At 39.6% G+C, this 15,772-nt stretch overlaps 3 protein-coding genes across 5 annotated transcripts; 2 read left to right on the top strand and 1 right to left on the bottom strand.

The window, feature by feature from the left end:
* Window positions 1-2,378: 2,378 nt before the first annotated feature.
* Window positions 2,379-4,212, top strand: fibina (fin bud initiation factor a). Its single transcript, XM_004069578.5, has one exon. It carries the CDS (start codon window positions 3,156-3,158, stop codon window positions 3,852-3,854), a length of 699 nt encoding a protein of 232 aa, XP_004069626.1. The 5' UTR covers window positions 2,379-3,155; the 3' UTR covers window positions 3,855-4,212.
* Window positions 4,213-7,517: 3,305 nt separating this feature from the next.
* tmem276a (transmembrane protein 276a) lies at window positions 7,518-9,860 on the bottom strand. The gene is made up of 4 exons (XM_004069577.5): window positions 9,155-9,860; window positions 8,658-8,771; window positions 8,436-8,573; window positions 7,518-8,316 (listed from the first exon to the last, which is right to left on the bottom strand). Exons 1-4 carry the CDS (start codon window positions 9,549-9,551, stop codon window positions 8,069-8,071), a joined length of 897 nt encoding a protein of 298 aa, XP_004069625.1. The 5' UTR covers window positions 9,552-9,860; the 3' UTR covers window positions 7,518-8,068.
* Window positions 9,861-12,743: 2,883 nt separating this feature from the next.
* On the top strand, window positions 12,744-15,177 carry spi1a (Spi-1 proto-oncogene a). 3 transcript variants are annotated; one of them, XM_004069961.5, is made up of 5 exons: window positions 12,744-12,884; window positions 13,199-13,292; window positions 13,373-13,557; window positions 14,320-14,485; window positions 14,567-15,177. In XM_004069961.5, the coding sequence occupies exons 1-5, from the start codon at window positions 12,858-12,860 to the stop codon at window positions 14,872-14,874; spliced, it is 780 nt and encodes a 259-aa protein (XP_004070009.1). In that variant the 5' UTR covers window positions 12,744-12,857; the 3' UTR covers window positions 14,875-15,177. The 3 variants fall into 3 exon arrangements, with proteins under 3 accessions (XP_004070009.1, XP_011474331.1, XP_011474332.1); XM_011476029.4 differs by having other exon boundaries at window positions 13,196-13,292; XM_011476030.4 differs by having other exon boundaries at window positions 12,754-12,884; window positions 13,196-13,292; window positions 14,353-14,485.
* The last annotated feature ends 595 nt before the right edge of the window (window positions 15,178-15,772 follow it).

Here is a 15,772-nt window from a genome sequence, read left to right as displayed (position 1 = left end):
AGTAACGGTTGCAAATTATGGCGGAAAAGAGCTTCCAGGTTGAGGTTGAAGTTGAATGTTAGCTTTCATCAGAGCAGCTCCACATAATTAGTCTGTTTGAGGTATCATGAGAAAAAAGAATCCAGGGTACAGTTTGGAATATTTATACATGACCTTAAGGTCCTGTGATTGTTGAGGCTCTTCTCTGTGAACAGCTGGTGAGAGTGTGGGCTATGAAAATATGATCAGCTGTGAGTCATGTTTGTTTGGAAGGCAAAGCTGTAAAAATGAAGAAGGAAAAACATACTTCTGAAAGGTTTTAGTGGCCTGAATACATGGTAGGACAGACAACTTATGTACAGATGATGAAATGAATAGCAGAAAATAATAAGAATTTAAGTGCCATGTTAAATATAATATTTTGAATAACTTTGTTTAAAGTGAAAGACAGAAACATCTTTGGTCACAAAGTAGCAAGTCACTTTACGTGTCAAATTTTCTGTGTTAAAAGGTAACAAATCCTGGTGAGTGTGGTATTCCTCAAATGAAAAAAGATACTGCATGTGGTATTTTGACTTAAGCATGAAGTCATTAAAATTCACTGAGAGTGTGAGCTAGTTCCATGTCTCGGCAGCCTCCCCCTCAGCCTGCAGGCCGTTGACTTCCAGCTCATTTTGATCGGCCCTGTGAAGAAAGCCATTTCCATCTGAAAGGCATCTCTCCAACACAAACATGGCAGAAACGTTGAGATCAACAAGAACATCCCTTGCAGCTCCACTAAGTTGTATTTGTTGCTAACATCAGGCGGTTTCACCCTGCAGTGCCTTGTTCTGCCCGGCCAGCGTGCTCTATTAGTGTTTATGCTGACAAACACTATTTATTCAGGTGTGTTTTTTCAAGACAGAGCAGAGAGAGTCTGAATGTAGAATGGCCTTCAGCTATCAGTGCTTGTGTTATTCATTCAACACTATTCAGAGGTGTAACAACAATGAACATTACTTTTCCGAGATGGATTTTAAAAGCGAGTTGGTAGGAAAACAAATTTGCTGACTTTCTGGTTTTCTGCAGTACATCTACAATTCTGTTTTTAACGCTTACTAATATCCCATGACAAAGTTTCCTTTAGCTTTGTTACTAAAAACCCCAAAGACCCCAGAAATAAAACTTTTGTATGGGTATCAGTCCTACAAGTATGCAAGTGCTAAACAAAGTTTTATGTGTTTACATGACCACCATCCAGCAGAAAGAACCGCACATCAAGGCTCACACCCCTCAGAAATAAATCATCTGTAAAAAATATTTTTAGACATGTTTATTATGTGGAGGGAAATACTTTTCCGGACTGGGATAATAAACATTTCATGTTAACAATATATCAAACAAGATGGCTGTGTGTGAACTTTTCACCACTGTCTGCAGTTTTTTCGCAACCCTGCAGAGCCCTTTTAGTATTTTCCTAATTGTTTTTGCTTCGTTGCCTGCAGATTTGCTGTTTAAGTTCAACTGCTGTACAATGCTTGCTCAGCATCAAACAGCAGACAGATGCACTTAACTTCCAAAGTGCATAAGATTACTGAGGAACTGATGGAGCCAAAGAAAATATTGAGTAGCAACTCCTTTTTCTTATTTTTAAGGTGCTTTGGTTTAGCTTCTTTATATTAAGAATATTTCTGCTTAGATTTTATAATTGTTTTCTTGAAGTTACATTAAAAATGTTGAAATGTGCTTGGTTTCCTTGTTTTTTCTTTGTTATCCTTCTCTGGAATGCAGACGTTTCACTGACAAAGCCTATAAGCCCTGGTTTCATCCCGCTGCTCTGATTTGCTTCTTGATCTCAGCAGAGGTCAGTAACAGGTCAGCAGCTCTTGTGGATAGAATATTGTCTCTCATTTTTCTTAATTTAAATATTCCTTTAGGTTTAATAAAAATGCTTTTTTCCAAATTATATATATTTTATATATTTCTGTTCTTTCCCTTACCCATCTGTGTTGGATGATTACAAAAACATGACTGTGTGTCTGCAGCTCCAGACAGTGTATGGTCTATGAATTGATGGATTAAAAAGAGAACATGGTCTGTCCTGTGTCACTCCAGGTCTTCTTCTGATTGCTCCCATGACGACAGCTCGAGACCACCCTTTGGGGAAGTGCAACAGTTTAGAACCAGCAAACTCATGGCATTACTTTATATCAGTCTTCATAACCAGGTTTTAATTAGCTTCCCTTTGAATTGAATTTAAAATTTTGTATTTTTATGCATTTTTAGTGTGACATAAATAAACTTTAATTTAAATGAATGTTTTTCAACTTTTCACCAAGCTTTTCAAAGCATCAAGTTGCTGCGTCAAGTATCAATAAACAAATTAAAAAAAGAAAACACTGATAAAGAGCAAATTTTTAGGCAAACACTTCATTCTATTGGACATAGAACAGATACACACAACCACCAACAAGGAAAATAAATGTTTTTTAGATCTACATTCCATCAGATGAGTTTTGTCCAGACTTGTCCATCACTGAAACAATTTTACAGGCTCGCTTTCAGAGCTGGAGAACATAAACACTGTCTGATGGGCCTCTAAACTCACTTTTAAAGCTTGATGGCATGTAAGAAATAGCAAAAACAGCCCCAAAACTTGTTTCTTACAACAACACCAAATACTCCAGGACACCTTCATATCAGTCCTGATGGTCAGAATTTTTTCCTGCTGCCACATTTCAATATAGTATTAGAATGACTTTATCCTTGTTTAACCTTCCAGCAATGTTTCCAACAAAAATGAACCCCAGGCTCAAACAGCAGCACATTAAATACTGACTTTTTTTTAGGGCTGAACTCAAAATGCTCATGTGAGCAACACACTAAAAAGTATGCCAAAAAAAAGGAGACAAACATATTTCCATATGAACAGCAAAAAAAAAAAAAATACACTACATAACTGATTATTAGCCAAATAAGTAAGATTAGACATGGGAACCACTTTTACACAAACAGGTAGAGTTGGAAATGTGGTTCTAGTAAAGTATTTTTGCATAAATTGTGATCTCAGAAACAACTTATGCACAAATATAAATGATTTGAATAAAACACAGCATCTTGAGTTTACATCAGCAGGGGCCACGGGGCCCCTAATCTGTGCCTTTTAGGTGACGTAGGGCTCTGTAACCTGAGTCAGAATGAAAACTCCACGCTGTATCCGGCGGTCAGTCCAGATCAGATGCAGCTCACCAAAGAGGGTGAGGGGGTGCATGATGGTTCCCATTCTACTGCTGCTCATCACACTCATGCCGTTTGGCTCAGCGGTGTACACCGGGCCCCTGCAGCCGGAGATCTCCAACGGCACGTTCCATCACTTCTTTGTCCCGGACGGAGATTATGAAGAGACGGTGGATCCGGAGCAGTGCCAGATGTTGTTTAAATTCTCAGACGTTTATCCGTGCGGGCACGCGGAGGAGGGGAGCGACGCCGCGGTGCGGGACGACTTCGTCATCAGCAAACTGCAGGCGGAGGACGCGGCGCGGCTGCTGGAGAGCATCGGGCGCACCGTGGCGCACGACCTGGACGGAGAGGACAGCTACGGGAAGTTCCTCCAGCGGGAGATCTCCCAGATCAGCGAGGCCTTCTCCAGCGTGGACAAGTCTCTGCTAGAGCTGGAGGTGAAGTTCAAGCAGAGCCAGGAGACGGAGCTGAGAGAGGAGCAGCAGTTGAACGGATACGTGGTGCAACAAGTGAGCGACATCAGAGGCGCGCTGAGAGAAACCACCGACATCTCCCTGGGACTCCGAGACAGACACGAGCTGCTGTCCCTCATCATCCGCAGCCATGGAACCAGGCTGAGCCGCCTGAAGACAGAGTTCCTAACTGTGGACTCCTAGAAGGATGTGCCAGAGGACCCTCCAGCTCATTAGAAACTGGAATGTTCATAAATATCTAAGTTTATATTATTATTTTTAAATATTTTGATCTTTGCTGGCTCCCAAACCTTGGAGCTGACTGAAGGGAACTCCGGCAAACTATCAGCACCGCCTTCCAAGTCAGAGGGTTAAAAGCAATATAAGCATAAATTATGTCTTCAAACAGGTCTGCTCCAAAAGACTAAAAAAAAATAACCAAAAAGGGATTGATTTTTTAATGTTTTTAAGTGTTTTTTTTTTGGCTGGCGTCCAGAAAACATTCATTCTGTATGTTGTGATTACGCTGTTAACAGCTCACCAAATAAATATGCTTCACAAATTTTCCCTTTTCTGTCAAACGGATGAAACATTATCGTTCCAAATGCATTTGTTCCCACAGGTCATGTAGAGTTGGCCCTCAGCTGAGACATGTGGGCATCTGCAGCATGTCTCTCTACCTTCTACTGCCATCTGGAAGACATCTGTTTGTTCAAAGGCAGCCACTGTCACCATTATCTTTATCTGTCACAGCCTGCAAAGCTGGATCTGATTGACTCATTATTGCAGCATAAACACCTTGCTTTGTTCTTTATCCAAGTGTTTCTTGTCTGCCTTTTAGTTATAGGCCAACCCTTTATGAACAAAAAATGTTTTCATTTGCTCTGCCCTGAAGCGTTGTTTCTCAATGCCTACCCAAGTTTTCTCAGTTTATGTCCAAAAAAAGAAAAAGAAAAAACACAAAGTAGCAGCAACACACGCTTGTTTTTTTCTTAAGAGAGATAAAGTGTTTGCAAATTTGAGGGAGCCAGATGGGTTTCTACGGGCACAACTGGGTGTGATTTCCTCTGTCTGGTTTTCCTCACAGTCCAGCTTCCCCTGGAGGACCCCCCACCCTTTTAAAGCAGCTCTCTGTAGCTCATAGGACAGACCAGGCACGTCAAAAAACCCAACGCTGCAGGAGCTCTGTGTGCAAGGAAACCCTATATGTCTGTGCTGCTCTTACTTTCCAGGGGCACTGCACAGGGCTCACAAGATTTAATTAAAAGATCTGCTGAAAGTTTCCGCAGTGAAAGTAAAAGCTGAGCGGGTCGCACGGTTCCTCACTCCTCCACTCATTTTTTTCCCCAATATCTATTCAGAAATCAGAAATATGTTGATTTTTATGCTGATTATTCACATCTGGCTCCAGAATCCTGAGCACTAACCACACATTTGCGAAGTCTGTTCTCCTCATTTTGAGGGTAAACAATAAAAGGTCAGGAATGTAGGTTAACGTTGACTTGAGGCTGCTCTGACCCTCAGAACAGAGTTAAAAGTCCCCAAACAGCACGTCTGTAGGGTTACTGTTAGAGAGAAGGAGGCTGCATAATTATAAATGTGCATTGGTGGAGTAAATTATTCAAATTCCAACAAGCCCTCATACACTTTTCTAAAAGTATTCTATTAAAAACACAGGAAATTTTGATGACAACCATTCTTGTAAATACTTTTTGATGGATAAAATGAAATATGGTCGCAAAAATCTGTCTTTTGATGAATATCTGGAGACGTCATGAAAATTTTTTTTTTAAAAGCAGACAGACAAAATGTTGAGGCTGAGTGAGCAATAAGAATTTATGAATCAATTAATACATTCTGCTTTTATTATTTCTTTATTATTGATTAATTAAAAAGTCTGCTTCAAGAGGTCAGTCAGAATATTTGAAGTATCCATTGTTTTTCATGTAAGCCAGGTACTGTAACTAAGCTAACTTTGGCCAATTTTAAGATTTTTGCCTCTGAGACCACAAATTCAGCTTTAACTAGAAACCAATAATAAACAAAGCAGCGTCCCTTCAAGAAAAGTATATATGATTTAATATCTCCATTAAGTTTTGAACCAAGTCCTAAAAAGGTGTCCTGACATACATTGTCACTTTAAATGGTATATACTTATATAGTGCTTTTCTACCTACAAGGCCCAAAGTGCTTTACAGTCACCGACCAATTCACCCAGTCACACACATATATTCACACACTGGTGGTGGCTCTGCTGCCGAACACTGGTGCCAACCTGCCACCAGAGGCAAGGTTGGGTTAAGTGTCTTGCCTAAGGACACTTTGACACATGGGTGTGCAAGGCGGGAATCGAACCTGCAATGTTACAATGATTGGTCGACTGCCTTATACTGCTGCACCATGGCTGCCCACTTTAGGAGGATATGTGCTTGAAACTTTTAGATAAAAAATCCAGTATTTTACATCTCTATTTTATTTTGACACATTATTGTTTCCAAAATGAGTGTAAACAAGAATTTCCTTTTTGTTCAAGTCATTTGAAATTACATTTCAATATCTGAAAATACTGGTTTGTTTGCCTGATTCTCGGATTTTTGGCGTTTTTAGTAATTTACCGTAGTTCTTTTGTTTGCTAGTTTCTTTCTTACAAATACTTGAGTAAATATTTGGATAACAAATTTTTTGTCTATCTGAGTATTGAGTATTTTTGATCCTTTGCCCACAATTTAAAGAAGAACACAACAAAATAGAACTGAGAACAGCAGCAAATGTTGGTCATTTCTGTTGGATTTTTTTTCTAAAAAAGATCTAAAATGTTTGAAGTTTTACTTGTTTGATATGTTGATATGCTTCATATTTTACCACCCTGATAAAAAATGATTTAACACTGAGGGATTCTACTGGCAATGCATCATATACAAATGATCTTAGTAAGTGTTTTTGGTTGTATTTGCAGCAGTAGTCTACTGTTATCACTTCATGGTGAGCGTTATTATGCACACTGTGCCTACCAGGCGTGACATTTAGCCACCTTTCAGCTCAAATTCTGACTAAGTCTGTGCAGTAGTTAAACTATCTGTGATATTAATTGACATTTTAATAAAGTGAACTGACATACTAATTAGTATGAAGCAATTTTTCTCATTCAACACATAACTCAAGTATGACCAGATGGTACTATACCACTAGACTTCAATTTCTTGCATAAAAACATATATATACACACGTGACAACATGAGACTTTCATTCATTGTGCTCAAAGAAATAATTTATTTTTTTCATTTATACGTAAATCATTAAAGTGAAAACTTTTCAAGTTGTCTAAAAATGTGCTGCCCAATTTAATTTAGTGTACTGGAATTGTTTTTCTAAATCAAGAACTGAGGATACAGCAGACATGTTATAAATTAAACTCTGCCAGAAAATTAGTGTGTCCATCAAGTAAATTCTTTGATTGCTTTTCTTTGTATTTCAATTCCTGTAATTTTTTTTCCCGATGACAAGAAAAGAAAGGGAAAAAACTTTATTGAATCCGCTTCGTCTATGTTTTATTATGTACAAATGCTGAGGATTTCAGATTTGTGTTGTTGTTCTGCTTTTCGTGTGTTTAAAATGAGACTTTTTTGCATTTCGATTGACTGCAGAAGTACATCAGTTATTTATTTTTTTAAGTATTTAAATTTGATACATTTCTGTTTGTTTCTGGCCACTGATGTTTGCCCTCTTAAGAGCTTAGACATGGTTGCATAAAACATGCCTGCAGACCGCTCTCTTTGAAGTAGCACGTCTTCAGCCCGTTTTAGATGGCTGTAAAAATCCGGACTCCACAAAACGTTGAATGTCTGTGAGCGTCTCACTTGTAAAAACTTCAGTTGCATGGCTGTTTTATTCTTCATACACATGTTGATGGGATTCTCAAGAACAAGAAAACATTTTTTCAAGTACATTTTGGTTCTCAATGCTCATATTTAGACACAATGCATGTGCATACATAGAACTCAAAAATTACATTTACATACTTTGCTTTAAATAATGATACACAGTTGCCCTTTGAAAGGTGATGATACACATCCATATTTTCTATCTTCAGTAAAGTTTATTTCAAAGTTGTGCTATTTATCCGCTGTTTGTGTTTTTTTTCTTCCTGAACCAGCCAATTCTACAGGAAGAAATTGTTGTGTCCTCCTTCTGGATCTCAAGCAATGACACTCTGTTCATTCTTAAAGATGCACAAAGCACCAAAGGGACCAAAATTAAGTCAAATAATCCCCCATGTTCATGTGAGTGGGAGCTGTCCTGTGCTTTCTCCGCGTGTGAAAGTAGGCGTTTTCACGTCCAAGACCCTGGAATAAAATGTCTCCAGAACAGGGCCCATCACTGTTTCAGGATGAGGCAAGGCGTCTGGTTAATGTGTCCTATCACACACAGCCGTTCTCCTGCCTTGGTTTGTGCACTATGGGTGTCTGGGGAGGGTATAGGGAAGGAGCCAATGTGCACAGGAAGCCGGCCAGCAATGTCAGGCCCAGTCCGCCCCACGCACAAAACATGGACCAGCCATACCCATGACTGATGTCCTCTGGTATTCCAAACATGTAGCGAGGATTGCGGGACAATTCAAAGTTGATCCTGGCCACACATGTGCAGAGGGAGATGATGCAGCAGGTCCCTAATGGAGTGCAAGGGGAAAAAACACACAGGTCAGGCCTGAGCAACCCAATTTCATCTCCTCCATACTGCCCCTCTGTGGAGACTCAGAGCAACCGTCTTTACTAAAGTGTCACCTACCTCCCATGAGGAAGAGGAGTCCAGCCACATACTGCATCAGATCATGCTCTTGACAGCAGCCCAACACGCCTATAATCCACCCAAACAGGATGATGGATACCGCCATGCCAATGAAGCTGGCAGTCATCCGCTGGAGGTCTGCAAAGATCACAGCACCAACACGGATTTGTGGCCACATTTATTTCATTTATCAGGGGGAAAAAAAACATGTTGGGAACTCACGGAGCGCGTGCCACTCATCCTGCCTGATGGTGTTGATCAGATTGATTGGCAGATGTCTGGGGAGCGCTGATGATGAGTAGTAGTATTTTATTGGTGTGCAGCGCGGAACCAATCCTGTGGATGTAAACAAGAGGATGTCTGGTATCAGCACAGGGATGAGAAGGATACCACAGAACTGTCCCCACCCCCTCCACACAAAAAAACACCCACCCATCCATCCACCCACACCTTTGTAGACTACAGACATCTCGATGTTTCTGTTTCCACAGCCTGGCCTTTTGTGCAGTGGAAAACACGCACACATAACATGCACACGCACAGCACGTCGATTGCGTTGTAACTGTACTCCGTTGTGCTGGGTGCAGGCCTTCGGGGCTTGTGCGCAGCATCAGCACCTTGGATAGCGCATTTGTACACAAAGTATCCATCAACACAGAACACGCAAACATGCACGTGCACAAAAAATAATAATAAGGAATAAACACGGCGAGCAAAACCTTTGAAAATCAAGTCCTCCGTCTCCAGGTCGAAGCCCTCTCGGTGGCACTTTCTCCACAGTCCCGTGATGGTGGAGTTGAAATGCCGACTGCAGAGCGACTCCATGGCCGGGGCAGGAGGCAAGAAGTGCCTCTTTGCCCGCAGCAGCATCTCCCCTCGGACCCCGGAGCCCTTCCTGTCGACGTGCTCCTCCTTCGGCAGCATGCGAAGGGGCAGGTTAGAGATGTAAATGTAGCCCGGGTCGTTCCTTTTGTTGGAATAATTCTTGCAACGCTCCCGGTGCCGCCTGGCGTCCGTCTCGTACCAGTTGTCGGTGCTGATCGCCACGGCGATCAAGCCCAACGCGAAAAAAGCCAAAAACAGACCTGCCACGGTTAAAGTCCTCATAGCGGCCATGTTCCATGCGTATTTCTCGCCTCGGCGCCCGGATAAATAAATCCACAGGACAGCGGGACTCCACTCCTGGTTGTTGCTGTCAGTGTCGGTGGGGAAGAAATTCAACAATACGTGGAAATCTGACAAGCGAGCGCATCCGCAAAGCCTTCATTTTTTCTCATATGTCTGCCATCTCTAAAGAAAAAATACATTTTGGAACAATGATCAGTTGTGGCTTCACTGAGCTATTTTGGTTGTCTCCTTTATGCATCTGTGAGCCTGCAGCCCAAATCCTGCTCACTTCTCCATTTCTTTCCAGCAGATGGAGACAGAGCATATGTTGGAAAGCACTGACTGCACCGAGTTTGCCCAGTAAGTAGGAAAAAAGTATCCACCCTCAATCTTTAAATGGACCATCCTTTGAACCAAAACAGCTGTTGTGAAACAGCCATCATATAGACCATGAAAAGCTCAGCGGCCTTCACTCTTCACTGTTTATATAATCGAGAAGAACCATCATACAGCACTGGCACATTTCCATTTTGGCAGAGATTTAAAAAAAAAACAGACTTGTCTAGTTTACTGCACAGTTTAAAAGAGAAATTTAAAAATCTTACTTTTCAAACACCTCAGATTTTATAGCAACAAATGGGCAGCTGGTTGAACAATAGAAAACATCAAATCCTGATATAATGAATGCTCACTTTATAGTTTAGCAACTGCTATGTCAAGACAATGAGATATTCATTCATTTCTAATCCATTTGTTTCATTTCGTGGTCACAGGACTGCCGTACTCTATCCCGGCCACTTGCGAGCAAAGGCTGGGGGCATCCTGGACGGGTCGCCAGTCTGTCACAGGGCCACAGTCACAAACCCATACACACTCACATTCACACTTATGGACAATAAGATGTTATTATTGTTTAACTTTGTGTTGATTCATCTTTTGTTTGATGAGCCTCTGATGACACTAATGTTTTTAAAGAATAATTGAATATTTTTCCATTTTTGCTGAGTGTGAGTCTGAGTTGCCTCACAGCAAGAAGGCCCCTGGTTCGAGTCCCAGCTGGGGGACATGAAAAACATAACATCGATGGGGGGCCTTTCTGTGAGGAGTTTGCATGTTCTCCCTGTGCATGCGTGGGTTCTCTCCAGGATCTCTGGCTTCCTCCCACCGTCCAAAAAAACATGCTTCATAGGTGAATTGGCAACTATAAATTGTCCATAGGTGTGAGTGTGAGAGTGAATGGCTGTGTGATTGTGGACATTCTACCCTGCGACAGACTGGCGACCTGTCCAGGGCGACCCCCCCCGCCTTCGCCCACAAGTGGCCGGGTTAGGCTCCAGCAGCCCCGTGACCCCGAAAGGGACAAAACGGAATAGAGAATGAATGAATGAACAGCACAGAGCCTCCAAGGCTGAATAAAAAAATGTCCATCCCTTTAGATTATGCAGGTCGGGTTAAACCATTTGACCAGATTTGTTTATAAAAACTTTGTAGCTGTCACAAACAACAGATGGTATTTTTTTATTGCAAAAAATAATCACAATCTATAATTATTTTCTGTAATTCTTGTAATTATCATTAAGCCAAAATAGATGATCAAATTATTTGTAATGTTTTCTATAGATCTGAGCTTCCGTTTATAGATATCTTTACAAGTTAATGCGCTACTGTTTTCACTGATTTTAAAGTCCCACTGTGATCATCTTTTGATCTATTGTAAAAGCATTCCCAGTGGTCTATTTATCATGATTATGTGGATACCCCCACCTCCCATTGTCCATCTATGTACACTTTCTCCTTCTAGCTCACAGCCCCACAGACCCCCAACCTAACATTACTGGTGCATCAGAAATCTCGAGTACTATTGGAGCTATCCAGCTGTACAGTTTAGAGTCAGATACCAGTTTAGACGAGGAAAATGCAGACAAACATGGATCTATTTGTCTGCAAGTGGATGCATCATAATGGAGCAGAGCAAGAAGCTTGTGGGTTGCCATTGAAGCTTCTATGTAACACAATGGTATTTTCAACAGTGTTTTTTTTCATCTGCTCAAAAGTTACAACTATTTGAATAAAGAAATACTCAGAAATGCAGTTTAAGCTTAATTTTCTTTACATATATTCTCCAACATGACAAAAATGCTACAAGATCATGTTAAAAAACATCAAAATGAAAGTTTCATAAACCAATGAAAGCATTCCCAGTTAAAATATATTTTTTGCATCATTGTCTATGGCTAACATCTGCTTTATACCATAAGGTCAAAGAACGTTTTGAAATGTTTCATGTAAAACAAAAACATAAAAATCATAATAGTCCCAAAATGTTTACAATTTTACTAAAATGTATTTACCGTACTCATTTACTACCTCTAAAACTAAAAAAACTCTCATTTTCTTTCTTTTTTTACCCAATTTGCCAGATAAACTAACCACTCATTCAAAGTTTTTCTGATATTTGTTTTAGATTCACAGCCCTTTATATATTTGTTGACAAAGTCTTTGACTTTTAATGGATCACTCACGTTCACTTATTTTAACCACTACTCATGTCACAGAACTTTTACCTTTCAAACACCACCTTTGCTTTCCATATTCCTGCATTTGTAGACAAGCTCTAAACATTTCTGCTGAAACTAACAAAGACTCTGGCACTTTGACCACTTCAGCCATGTTTTCATAGTTTCATTCTCATGGTCAGAACTTCCTCTATTGAATAGTAAAAAGGGAACAAGAACTATTCCAAACTTCACTTTTGGTTTCAGCCCCTCTAAAAAATTCTATGTAAATCTGTCACAGTAAAAGGCATTGTGACAGAAGGATTAAAAAAAGAATCAGCTATAGCTTGATGATGTTTATTTTTAAAACTCTGGAGACCAAGATTGATACAAAAAACAAAGAAGTAAAACTTTTTTTTTAGGTTTTACGCCTTTGTCTTTGTTAAAGTGAACATACTTCACTGTAGCTGTTGATGAATAATACATGAAGGATGCACTATAGATGAAAAAAAAATCATCCTTCCACTGTTTTGACACTTCCAACAGGGTTACTGGAAGAACAAAAAACAGAAAAACCTTGCACCATCCTTACTGAAAATACAGGAAATGCATGTAAATGTGGAACTAGCCTAACATGTTGGCTGGACATATTGAATGATAGAAATGTTGGTTGTATGAGGTCCAGTTTAGCTTATGTCTCACTTTCAGTTCCCATTTGTCTGTTGAAGTCGACGTTGCGCTGTTCTCAGTGAAGCAACAGGGAAAAGTTAACTTTCATCACAAGCTTCAGAAGCGGAGAGTCTGATGCTAGCTTGTTTACATGATGGAAAGCTTTATCATAACATCTGTAAGTAGTTATAGGTTTCAATGTATCAGATTTTGGCTCATGAATGAAGACTGTGGTGTTTGATAAAGATGTGTGTGGTTTTTTGAATTGTAGTTAACTTTGTTGGGACTTTGGGTCACGAAGAGTTTTTCAGTTATCTGATTTGTTAGATTTGAAGTATTTACAACCCTTAACATAACATATGCCAACTGACCTTATCTGTATCTATTACACATTATTATTTATTTATGTCTGAAAGACAAATTTAGTTGTGAATTTTACACAAAAAATTGTACATGATAAACAGAAGCAGCCTAATTTTTTCATTCCAGCAGGCATCAGAGGAAATCATTTCAAATGACTCTGAGAATTACCGGCCCCCTGTGGACCTGTACCCCTATCTTGGTGGAGTTGGTGAGATATATGAAGGTAAAAGATTGGATTTACCTTGTTTAAAAAAAAAAAAGCTCAGATATTCTTCCACAGCTTAGAGGCATCTCACTCTTCAGATCACAGATGGAGCTTTTCCTCTGAACGGATTCCGCCGTCAGACTTTGAAAATTCCCCCGTGAATCACCTGACAGAGCTGCAGGCCGTGCCTCCCCAACAACTGATACAACCCTTCCGCTACGGCAGTGAGCCTCTGCACCTTCACCTGGACCCTCCAATCGCTCCTCTTTCTCTGTCAACGCAAGTAAGTCCATGTAAAGACCCCCAAGGTGCAATAGGAATAGACTAAAGTCTCTGATACTGAATGTGCCGAGAAAAAACCTATTCTAATTTCTAACATTTATTTTTTTAAAAGCCTAAATAGGTATTACAACTAGGACAGCTGTGATTACATTGCTATGGGAGTAGTAATACCCGTTACTGGTGTAAAACATTTACTAAAGCCAGCTATTTTGCTTCAAATGAGACTGATTTGCTTCTGGACAGGCCACAAATAACTAAATTCTTTAGTGCCAAGTTATTTCTTCCCAGAAATCAAGAGACAAATGTGGGGTTTTGCAAAATAAATGTTTAATAAGAAATGAAAACATGTTCTTCTTTCTCTTTAATCAAATAGTAAAATGCTATTTATTTTATTATTTACAGAATCTACAGCTAAAGGGAAAATGTCCAAGCATTTAGTTTCTGAATCCCTAATTTCTGTTTATTTTATACTGGTCCTGTCCAGCAGCTGAGAAAAAAAATATGAGCCGAAGGCCTCTTGTGTTAGACCGTTTCTTTTTTTTTGTTTTTCAAACACTGTCCATGATGAAGACAGACATGCAGGGAATTTACGAAAAGGTTTTCCATCTCATGAGCTGCTGCTGCTTTTGCAAAGCACAGAAACCTTTTTTTGGCAGAACAACTTCCTCTTTTAGAAACTTGTCAGATTTAAAGCAAAAATGTCAAAATGCCAATGACTGCAAAACAAAAAAAAGTTATGGCATGCTTTGAATTTCCCCTAAAGATTCCGTATTACACCCCGTCCCTGTCCTACCAGTACCTACCCGCAGCATCACCTGGGCATTACTACTCAGAGGAGCATCAGAGAGCAATCAGCCCCCCACTGGAGGTTTCAGAGGGGGAGGATGAATATGACGACCACCACCAAACTTCTTTCAGGAAAGATACAAGTGGGTGACACTTCTGCTGACATTAAACTTTCTGAAACTGCCTACATCTACTTATAAAGAACAACATTTTTTAAATTCCAGATAAAAGAAAGATCCGCCTGTATCAGTTCCTCCTGGACCTGCTTAAAAACGGACTCATGAGTGACAGTATCTGGTGGGTGGACCAGGACAAGGGGATTTTTCAGTTTTCCACAAAGCATAAAGAAGCTCTGGCAACGCATTGGGGTTTGCAGAAAGGTAATCGCAAGAAGATGACCTACCAAAAAATGGCTCGAGCTCTTAGGAATTATGGTAAAACCGGCGAGATTAAAAAAGTGAAAAAGAAACTCACATACCAGTTCAGTGAGGACGTGCTCAGGAATTTCTATCTCCATCAGTTTCATCACTGAAACCAAATGATGTCTTTGGTCCCACTGAAATCACTAAGCCCCATCAAATCTGTTTTTATATTTTCAAATTATCTCAGTCTTCTCTTCTGGGTTTATTTATTGTAGGTGCATTTTTACTTGCTTTTTTTATGTAAATTGCTTAAATTTTACTCAAATTGTTTGGGTAAATTTGGATATAACAATTTTTCAGACATTTTTGGATCTCTGTGTGTACAATGTAAATAAAAAGGACTTTGTGTTCTTTTTCACAATATCCTAAATGAGTAAAATCTTCTTATTAAAAAAAACATTAGTGTGCTCTAATGTGTTTGTCTAAATATTTTTTGGGCAGTAAAAATCGGCAGCATGACTGCAAATTGTAGTCTTAAAATTATGAAAATTAAAAATTTGCAATGTCCCTAACTATTTCTCTCTATGCACAACTTTCCTTTATAAACTTTTCAATAAAGCAACAGGGACATAACATTTAAATAAGGTGCATACCAACAACCATATTGTATTACAGCATATTTAACTTAAATCGGGTGCCTACATTCAGGAAACAAAATTATAGTATTAAACTGACAACTTTCATCATTTCTGTTAACCCAAATAAGTTTGACTTTAATAACTAAAAACGTTGTTTTTATATGTTCAACTCAACATTAATAGTCGCAAACATTGCTATTGTAAGTCATTACAAAAAGTAAATTTGTTCAATAACAAAACTTATTGGCAGTATGTGTCAGAAAAAAGTCAGATGGAGAAATTACAAGAGGACCTGGCTGCAGACATCAACGTCTACCGATGGACTAATCAGAGATATCCCATAGTACCTACCTCTTCCAGTTTCCAAAAAAAAAAAGAAGAAAAAAATTTTCAGAAGGCAAAAGTAAGTAACAAAAATGAAAATGAAATG

The sequence above is a fragment of the Oryzias latipes genome, chromosome 6, assembly GCF_053564925.1.
Source record: "Oryzias latipes strain Hd-rR chromosome 6, Olatipes_Hd-rR_3.1".
NCBI lineage: Eukaryota > Metazoa > Chordata > Actinopteri > Beloniformes > Adrianichthyidae > Oryzias > Oryzias latipes.
Note: the sequence above shows the minus strand (reverse complement) of the source record. Positions and strands in the feature narration are given on the sequence as shown.